Source organism: Orycteropus afer, unplaced genomic scaffold (genome assembly GCF_000298275.1).
Source record: "Orycteropus afer afer isolate SDZICR_OR568_19922 unplaced genomic scaffold, OryAfe1.0 scaffold00038, whole genome shotgun sequence".
Classification (NCBI taxonomy): domain Eukaryota; kingdom Metazoa; phylum Chordata; class Mammalia; order Tubulidentata; family Orycteropodidae; genus Orycteropus; species Orycteropus afer.
In genome coordinates, this window is record NW_006921625.1 from 7,157,976 (window position 1) to 7,168,099 (window position 10,124).

General features: G+C 49.7%; 1 protein-coding gene across 1 annotated transcript in view; it reads left to right on the forward strand.

The window, feature by feature from the left end:
- ADAM12 (ADAM metallopeptidase domain 12) overlaps window positions 1-10,124 on the forward strand; it is a 286,201-nt gene that overhangs the window by 231,077 nt on the left and 45,000 nt on the right. The window contains exon 14 of the mRNA XM_007936890.1: window positions 1-49. Coding sequence (XP_007935081.1) covers window positions 1-49 — 49 coding nt within the window. The remainder of the gene's footprint in view (window positions 50-10,124) is intronic.

The following is a 10,124-nucleotide window of genomic DNA, read 5'->3' on the forward strand; positions in this document are numbered from 1 at the left end:
GGCATCTGCCAGACCCATGAGCAGCAGTGCGTCACCCTGTGGGGGCCAGGTATGTGGTCAGTGCTGGGGAGCCACTGGCCAGCTATGGGGTGAGGGGGAACCGTTGGGCTGGGGGCTGGGGGAGTCACTGGCCGGCCTCTGAGCCAAGGGGCTTGAGGACTGCTGGGCTGTAGGGCATCACTGGCTGGCCTCCCCGTGGGGCGTGGAGCTTCATTGGCCAACCTGGGAGCCATGGTGCTGGGGGACCACAGGACCGTGGGGCAGGGGCATCACTGGCCAGCCTCTGGGCCATGGGACTGGGGAACTGCTGGGCCATAGGGTTGGGGGGCATCACTGGCCAGCCTCTGGGTCGTGGGGCTGGGGTAACAGGTGGTCCATTCCTGCAGCTCTCTGGAGTCTCTGATCTAAGAAGCTTTCGGAGAGTTTACTAGTGGGGAGCTGTCTACAGGTGGGGCTACAGGTGTGCTAGGCACTAGGTGGACACACCTCTGAGCCTGTCCTGGAGGGACACAGGGCAGTCCAACAACAGATGTGAGAGCAGCTGGTGGATGCTCCTGGGATGACCGAGCTGAGTCAGCCACCGTCCCCACCGTCAGACAGCTTACAATGTGGTCACTGCAGTCAGAGGGGCCGGAGGGCTACATTGGAGAGGCCCTGAGTGGACTCAGTCATGAGTAGGGAAAGGTGATGACAAGGTCCTTTGGGACCCAGGCAGAAGCAAGCTGACATTTGGGTGGAAAAGCACATGCATGGGAGGGACAGAGCTGGGTGTGGCATCACGGCCACCAGGGCTCTGGGCAGGACTCTGAGGTGGTGTTAAGGCCCCAAGTGCCATTTTGATCTGAGTGATCTGAGTTCCAGAAGGAGCCCCAGGTGGGAGGGCAGCCAGTCAGAGAAAAGCAGCTGTTGGGTCAGCAGCTGTTGTGGGAGGCACTGGCCCGGTCAGCACTGCTATCTTCTGACCCTCCGCCATTCCACTATGGATGGCAGCCCACAGAGGGACAATGACTGCAGTCCTGCACAAGGCACAGCAGGAAATCCAAGGTGGGAAGTCCGCTCCCCCAGAGCAGAGATGTGGGATTCCACCCTGCCATCAAGACATGTGTCACCCCTGAATGGACCCCCATAGTGGCCCCGTAGAGCAAGGTCTTAAACTAAAGAGCGATCAAAGTGTAGACTGAATGAAAGCTTGGCTACAAGAGGGGAAGGACCCATCCCATGTGTCTCCCTCCTCTGGGGTTCAGAGGTCCAGAGCCAGGCCAGGCAACCCAGGATGACCCCAGACTTACTCCACTGGCTTGTCATCCCAAGACCCGTCCGTCTCCAGCTCCCAGGACCCAAGCCCTGCTCCACCGAGCTGAGCCTTGGGACCCGTTAGGAGCCTGCTGCTTGTCGGTCTCCAGCTCCCAGGATTCCTGCCACAAATCCCATGAGAACATTTTCTGAGCATATGGTCCCCACCCCATCTTAAATTCTTTTCCCTCGTTCCTTTACCTCCCCATGGCCCTGGCCAGGCCATGGTGGTCGGTTGGGCCCGACAGGAGCTGTGCAGAGAGACAGGCTGATGCAGACCTCACAGGACTTCCATGAGGTTTGGTTTCAGGGGATCGTGAGGGAAGCCCCCCCGAGCAGGGAGCTGCAGTGAAGCCCAGGAGCTCGGGCGTTGTCTCTAAGTGGGCAGTAGCCCCAGCGTGGAGGACAGGACAGGCATTTCTTGGGGCTGGGTCCCACTGTGGAGCCCACCAGCTTAAAGATATCCTTCAGAACTTGGAGCTTCCTCGGGTGGGAGACGACGCAGTCTGGATGCTGTGGTGAAGGCCTGGAAGAGCCCATTTGTGTGGCGCTCTGAGGAGGTCCTCAGCTCTCCTCTGGCTTCACACACACACACACACACGTGCTTGGGCAGGTGGGAAGGGACATCTGTGGTTCCTGGGACGTGGTGCTGCCTCAGTGGACCCTGACCCGCAGCCAGGCCCGGCGAGGCCCTCCAGGCTAGGGAGGAGTCTTACATCTTGCATTATGTGGCTGCCTCATGGTGACAGGCGCAAAGCAGGCACTTGGATGTCCCATCATTATATAAGCTCTGGGTATGTGTTTTAGCGACTTCAGACTCTTTTGGCTGACACAGGCCAAGCCTTTGTGGCTGAAGCATCCTTGGGGCAGACCTTAGCCCAGTCTGCTCTGGAGACGTCAGACTCCCTTCTTGAGTTACAGAGACATCACAATACTCCTTCTGGCGTGTTCTGTGGCCCCAGTGCACCAAGCACTATAGGTGGAGTGTGTCCTCCGTGCCCTATTATATTGTCACAGCTGGCCCCATTTCCAAAGTGAGGTCAGTGTGACTCCACGCTCTCTGAGCCCTGCCACTGTGTGACTCAGCTGATTGTGCAGCCATGGTCCTGGTGGCCAAGGCCATCTCATCTGACCAGTCCTTCACCAGAGAGAGTGTGAGACACACAGACGGTTGGACTCATAGGCTAAACTCTTCAGAACAAGAGCAGTGGGCCGCACCCTGATCTGGGCCATCAGTTATTCTTGGAACTGGGAGTGCCTGGCGTCTGAGCCCCTCTCTGCTAACCACCATCATCTGGTAATGGAGGATGCCTTTTGCTGGGAGCAGTGTACCAGGTGGGCAGTGAGAAGGACTCGCTGCTGGGACTCAGAGTTCCTGGAGAGGCAAACATGGCCCCAGACGTGGGCCACCACCTCGGTTCCCCATTCCACAGGTTTCATTGTCTCTCTGTCAACCCCATCTTAGTACTCCCAGTCACCACCCAGGCTTCCTCAGAGAGAACAGCGGCACGGGTGCCGGGGCTGCGCAGAGTGGGTGTTAGCGGCCCCTCTGCAAACACGCTGGCTCCTTTTGCTCCACATCCAGCAGCTGCCCAGTCGTCCTACATCTCGAGGTATAAACTTCCTCTGGTCACTGTAGCCAACTGCCACCAGCTGCGGGGCTTGTAGTTGTTAGAGTTCTAGAGGTCCAAAGTCCAGACCTGTCAGCAGGCCGTTCTCCTGCAGGCTCCAGGACAGCCTGTCTCCTTACTGGCTCCCATTTCTTGGCACCTCCCACACTCCTTGGCTCATGCCTTCCCCATTTTCAAAGGCAGCCATGCGGCATCTTCAGAACTCTCTCTGACTCAGACTCCCCAGTCTCTCTGATGAGGATTCATGTGGTGGCACTGGGCCTGCCCTCAGAGTCCAGGCTACTGTCTCAAGATCTTTGACTGAGTCACATCTGCAAAGTCCCCTTTGCTGTGAAAGGTAACGTTCACAGGTTCCCAGGTGTGGTAGTTAAGGTTGTGTGTCAACTTGGCTGGGCCTGGTTGAGTGCCTGGGCAGCTGGAGGTAGTTACTCTCCATGGTGAAACTGGCAATCAGCTCCATGATGGGATCTACCACAGGCAGCTGAGTAGCTGCTTTGGGTCATTGGTCTGCTTCCCGTATATAAGCAGCAGCTTTGGGAATGGTCTCTAGTTTATGGCACGCTTGGACCCTGCATGTAGCCATGTCGTTGTTGAGCAGGCTGCCATGCTCTGCCGACCTTAGGACTTCATCTGGACTTGAATTAATGGCCTGCTGTGTGGTTTGGTAACATCGGGACTGTGCCTTTTTACTTGTCAACCGTGGGCTTGGCTTGTCAGCCTCAGCAGCCAGCAGCTATCTGAGTGAAGAAAAGCCTCCAACTTCAGTGGGCCAGGACCAGGAGGCAGAGCTGAAGCCCAAGTTTGAGGGGCTTTCACCCAGCCCCTAGAGCCTGGCACTTTGAACTTGGACTTAAAGCCTCCAAATTGTAAGAATAAACTCCTGTTTGTTCAAGCATCCCATTTGTGGTATATTCCTGTCAGAATGACACTAGGGAACCAGGATACTGGGATACAGTGTAGGCATCTTTGGGACTGTTGTTCTACCTGCCGCAGGCATTGAACAGACCGCTTAACAGGAGCGCAGCATCAGGCAAGCTCCTTAACCTCACTGACTGTAAAACGGGGCCAGTGGTATGACGTTGGAAGACGTTGCTATCCTCTAACATAGCCCATGTCCGTGTAACATGGTACACACGTGAGCACACCAGATGTGCGGCAGTGGTCGTCAGGTACCATCTAGTCACTTGTGACTCCGAGTGACCCCATGTACAGCAGCACAGAACACTGCTCGGTCCTCACCAGCCTCACAGTCACTGCTGGTTTGAGCTCACTGTTGCAGCCGCTGTGTCAATCCATCTTGTTGAGGGTCTTCCTCTTTTTCACTGACCCTCTGCTTTACCAAGCATGATCCCCTCCTCCAGAGACTGGTCCCACAGATGACATGTCCACAGTATGTGAGATGAAGTCTTGCCATCCTTACCTCTAAGGAGCACTCTGGCTATACTTCTTCCAAAACAGATTTGTTCATGTCTCTGGTAGTCCATGGTATATTCAATATTCTTCGCCAACACCGTATTTGAAAGGCGTCAATTCTTCAGTCTTCCTTATTCATTACTACCTTTCACGTGCTTGTGAGGCCATTGAAAATACCATGGCTTGAGTTAGGCACACTTTAGTCCTCAAAGTGATATCTTTGCTTCTTAACATTATGACAAGATCTTTTGCAGCAGATTTGCTCAATGCAGTGTTGTTTGATTTCTTGACTGTTGCTTCCGTGGGTGTTGGTTGTGGATACAAGTACTGTGAAATCCTGACAGTTCCAATGTTTTCTCCATCTGCCGTGATGCTGCTTATCGGTCCAGTTGTGAGGAATTTTGTTTTATGTTGAGGTGTAGTCCATACTGCAGACTGCAGTCTTTAATCTTCATCAGTAATTGCTTTAAGTCATCTTCACTTTCAGCAAGCAAAGTTGTGTCATCTGCATATCACAGGTTGTTAATAAGCCTTCCTCCACTCCTGATGCCGTGTCTTCGTATAGTCCAGATTCTCAGGATTATTTGCCCAGCATACAGCTTGAATAAGTACGGTGAGAGGATATACCCTGACACACACTTTTCCTGATTTTAAAGCAGTATCCCCTTGAATTGACCACAGTATGACAAACTGACAGACAAGAGGTAGGATACGTGGCACCTGGTAACCATAAACTCTGTCAATAAGACACGGCCTGTGCTCTCAGGAAGTTCACAGAAAATACTCAAATCCTTGGGGCTTATAGTAAGAGCTGTGAGAGAGGCTCATGGTGGCATGAAGAGAGGGAGCTCAACTTGGTGAGTGGAGGAGGGCCATGACCAGGAAGGCTTTATAAATGAGGTGGCCCTAGAGTACTTCTTATGGGTTGAATTTTATCCCCCAAAAGATACATTGAAGTTCTAATCCCTTGTAAGTGCCAGTGAGACCTTATTTGGAAATAGGGTCTTCGAAGATGTTATCAGTTAATGGGAGCCATGTTGGAGTAGGGTGGGTCCTAATCCAGTGTGAGTGGTCCTTCTTAGAAGGGAACGTGGCCATGTGACGCTCAGGTCAGACTGGAGTGATGCTGCCATGGGCCAAGGATTGTGAGGTACCACCAGAAGTTGAAAGAGGCAGGGAAGGTCCTCTCCTAAAGCCTTTAGAGGGACATGGTCTGCTGACCTTGAGGATAGACTTCTGGCCTCCAGAGTATGAGAAAATAAGTTTCTCTTACAGTACACAACCTGGTTTGTGCTACTTTGTTACAGAAGCCCTAGGGCAATCACACAGTGGCCATTAGCCAGGGAGTCGGGGAGAGAGTACACACAACAGCGTGGGCCATGCATCACGGGATCCTGTGGGGGGGCTGCAGGGCGTGCTGTGTGGCTAGAGCTTGGGCGGTGGCTTGGAGAGTACAGACCTTCGTCCACCACCCATTTCCTCATTCATTAAATGCTTGCTTCTCTACGTGGACGATAGACGGGAATTCCTGGGTACAGATGGTCAGGTGCTCACCTGTTAGCTGAAAGGAAGCACTGTAAAGAGCTCTGGTGGCATAGTGGGTAAGGCATTTGGCCGCTAACCAGAAGGTCAGCGGTTCAAACCTATGAGCTGTTCTGCAGGAGGAAGATGAGGCAATCGACTTCCATAAAGATTTATAGCCTTAGAAACTGACCAGGGGTTGCTATGAGTCAGTATCGACTTGGTGGCAGTGGTTTTTGTTTGTTTGATTTGGTTTAGGGGCACCTTGGAAGACAGGCCTGGTGACCTGCTTCCAAAAGGTCACAGCCGTTGAAAACTCTACGGAGAAGTTTGCGCGCATAGAGTCACTGGGAGTCAGGATCGAATCAGCAGCAACCGATAACAACAGTTTGTCTGACGCCCTGATTCTGCTGGGGTAACCTCCTCCCAGTGGAACCCGTGCCCTTTTCCCTAGACTTGGACTCAGGGTCAGGATGTGATCCCTTCATGCTGTCCCCACAGGAAGCATTAGACCCGGACAGATCTAGTCCCAGGGCAGAGGTAACTTCCTCACCCTGGCTCCTGGGGGACCTACTGTTACTGGCCAGATGTGCTGGGTTGAGAACGTATTAATGCTTTGTTACAGTGGGTGGTTCAAATTAGCTTGTCATGATTTCACAAAGGAAAATGATTTCACAAAGGGGGTGAGGGGTGGATTTGCAATATTGGGTTTCCCTGTCCACTAGCCGATACTCTGAGACCTAGACCACATTTGCTTGAGGGTCATTTCAGGCCTCCCAGGCACACCGGGTGCCACTGGGTTCTTGCCCAGTTGGCCCATGCCATTGGCACCCTGGTGACCTGAGTGAGTTGTTGAGTCCTCCAGAATTCTCCAGTTCTATCCAGGATGGTGTTGACTCATAACCAGAGCTGGCTGCCCATACTGACCGGATGACACCCTTCCTTCCAGCTCACTGTTCCCTCCTGAAATGGGCTTTTCTCATTCTGGTGTTATATTTCAATACAGTAATCCAGCTTCCAAATCTTTGTACAAATAAAATGATAGAAAATTCAAAACATATGCCTGCAACTCCTAACTCGTAACATAATCTGCTGTGGGAATACCTTTTGGGACTTGGGTTAGTTTGTTTTTCTAATTGTTGTTGTTGATGTTCTTGTTGGCTAGGAGTGTAATATTTTTCCCTCCTCACTTCTTTTCTCCCATAAATCTTGCATCTCAAGACACTCTCTGTTTGTGCCAAACACATAAATTATCTGCAGTTCAAACCGCGTAAGTTGCATTTCGCTCTTTGTCCAGTTTAGCCTTGATATCCACAAAGGTTTTCTGTCAGGGTGATGTGACCTTTATTCCTTCTGAAATGCAGCTGGGTGTTTCTCTTCAGGGAGCACATTTACTTTGGCCAACCTTGTTTATCAGTCGGTTACTGAAAACATTATCTGGAAATCAATCTTACAGATAACAATATGTTTCAAGCCAGAAACAATTCACATCAGGAAAGGCCTGAAATATGTTCGTTTTGTGCAGTTTATCACTCACCAGCATCTAGTGCTGCTTGATTTGTGCACTGTGAGCTGGCCAGGCCGTTTTTATGGGCTGGTAAATATGCGGTGCTTATCTGCAAGGCTGGTGTAAACGAGCTTGGTTTATTGTGCTCCACCTGGGCACTGCATTTACTAGTCAGTCACCTGTAACTCTGGTGGCAGCAGATGAGAAGAAAAGATATTTTTGCCAAGAGTCATCTTGTTCAGGAATCAGGAAAGTTACCCTTTGCCCCGTGGTGTGAGAGAATTTAAATGTGTTCATTTGGGCTTCACTTAATTTGAATACAGATGTTGATTTGGGGAAGAGTGACAGCGAGAAATACAAGAACAAGAATCCTCCAGTTGTTTTGTAAAAATGCCTTTATCCATGGACATTGCTGACCAAACCAAACCCAGTGCCATCCAGTCAATTCCAACTCCTAGTGGCCTTAGAGGACAGCGTAGAACTGCCTCATAGGGTTTCCAAGGCTGTAAATCTTTCCAGAAGCAAAGGCCAAACCAGACCTACTGCTGTCAAGTCAGTTCTGACTCAGGGCTTCCCTGGAGGATGGAGTGAAACTGCCCCATAGGGTTCCCAAGGCTGTAAATCTTTACTGAAGCAAACTGCCTCATCCTTCTCCCGTGAAGCAGCTGGTGGGTTGAAACTGCCGACACTTAGGTTAGCAGCCCGATGGTTTAACCACAGCGATAAAAGTTGGGAAGATTAGTCATAGGGGAGGGGGGAGTTGACTTAACTAAGAGAAGTGTGTTTGCGTAATGGAGTCGTGTGTATGTGATTTGGGTGAGAGTTTACACAGCAGTGTCATTTTCCATACAGCAGTTCATACATACTTTGTTTCATGATATTGATTGAAATGCCCTTAATTTATCAGCTCTCTCCCACTTCTTCCCGGTAGTTACCTTTTCCTGGTGTCCTCCTTTCCTCTGCATTCCTGCCCTCTAAGCTGTCTCCCTGTGTAAATGCTGCACTTCTGATCTCCCAGGGTTGATTGTTCTAAGGAGTGTACCCACGTGGTGTAAATATTCACCTTAAAGGCCTGTTTGTTGTTTGACTGGAAGCCACAGGAGTGAGTTCAATTCTAGGCCCAATGGATGACTCAGGGCCATAGTCTTGGGGGCTCACCAGTCTCTGTCAGACAAGTAAGCCTTGTCTTTTTTATGCTTTTGACTTTTGTTCCACACTTTTCTCCCACTCTATCCAGGATCTCCTATTGTGATCCCTTTACAAGGGGCTGACAGTGGTAGCTGGGTACCCTCAAGTTCTGGTCTCAAGGTCATGTAGGCTGAGGTTCGTGTGGTCCACTGGTCCCCTGGACTCACTGTTTCCACGTGTCTTTGGTTTTCTTCATTCTTCTTTGCTCTGGATGAGAAGAGACTAATTGTTGCACCTTAGATGGCCACTTGCGAGCTTTTAAGACCCCAGTCACTACTCAACCAAAGTAGAATGTAGAACAATGATTTTGGTGTAGTATGTTATGCTAAGTGAATTTTATGTCCCCCACGACCATTGTCCTGAGCCCACAGGCCCAGTGACTCACTCCCTCAAAAGGTGTTTAGTTGTGGCTAGTAAGTTGTCATAACTTTGGCCCCTATTAGCTCTATTATATACATGGATGTTCTTATAGCACATACAAATACACATGTGGAAATACTACCTGTCAAACTTACATATGGTCATAGGTATATTCCCTTTTGCCTAGACAAACCTGATCAGCCTGTCTACCTATGTATCATCCACTTGTTAATTAATGTTTGTTATTACTAATAATGCAGTATTGTGTATGTATTCTGTACCTCTTATGTACCTGTCTTTTCTTCCTTTTACTTAGTGTAACTGTTGGTCACTCATTGTTGGTATATTGCCTTTCCCTTCAGTCTTGCCTCTTACCTCTCTATCAGTTTTCCCTGTCCTCCCCTCCCATCCCTGATAATCAGCAAGGAAAGTTTCCTTCCCTTTGTAAACCTTTCCTTGATTTTTTATGGTAGTGAACACACACAATATTTGTCCTGCTGTGATTGACTGCTGATTTCACTCGGCATAATGTCCTCATGTTACGCAGTGTTTTGCAGATTCTATGTCATCCTTTAGTGTTGCATAGTATTCCATCGTGTGTATGTACCATAGTTGTTTGGTTATCCATTCCTCCACTGATGGGCACTTAGATTGTTTCCATCTCTTTGCTATGTGAATAGTGCTACAGTGAACATAGTGTGCATGTATCATTTGTGTCCTGGCTCTCACTTTTTAAGAAATTGCCATACCGTTTTCCACAGTGGTATCACTTTCCAGCTCCCACAGCAGTGTATGTGTGAGAGTCCCAGTGTTGCCACATCCAAGTCGGCATTTGTTATTTTCTGTCTCGTTGAACTTTGCTGTTAGTGCTAGGGTGAGATGGTATATTGTTGTTGTTTTGATTTGAATCTCTCTGATGGCTAATGATCAAGAGCGTTGCTTCATGTGTTTATTGCCTGCCTGAATGTCTTCTTTGGTGAAGTGTCTGTTCATATCGTCTGCGCATTTTTTTAATTGGATTGTTTGTCTTTTTATTGTTGACGTGTTTTAGAGATAAGTCCCTTGTCAGGTATGTCATTGCCAAATATTTTTTTCCCAATCTGTAGGTTCTCTTCTTACTCTTCCCCCCCCCCTTTTTTATTATGATTTGGGTGAAGATTTACAGAGCAAATTCACTTTCCATACAGCAGTTCACATATACTTTGTCTCAT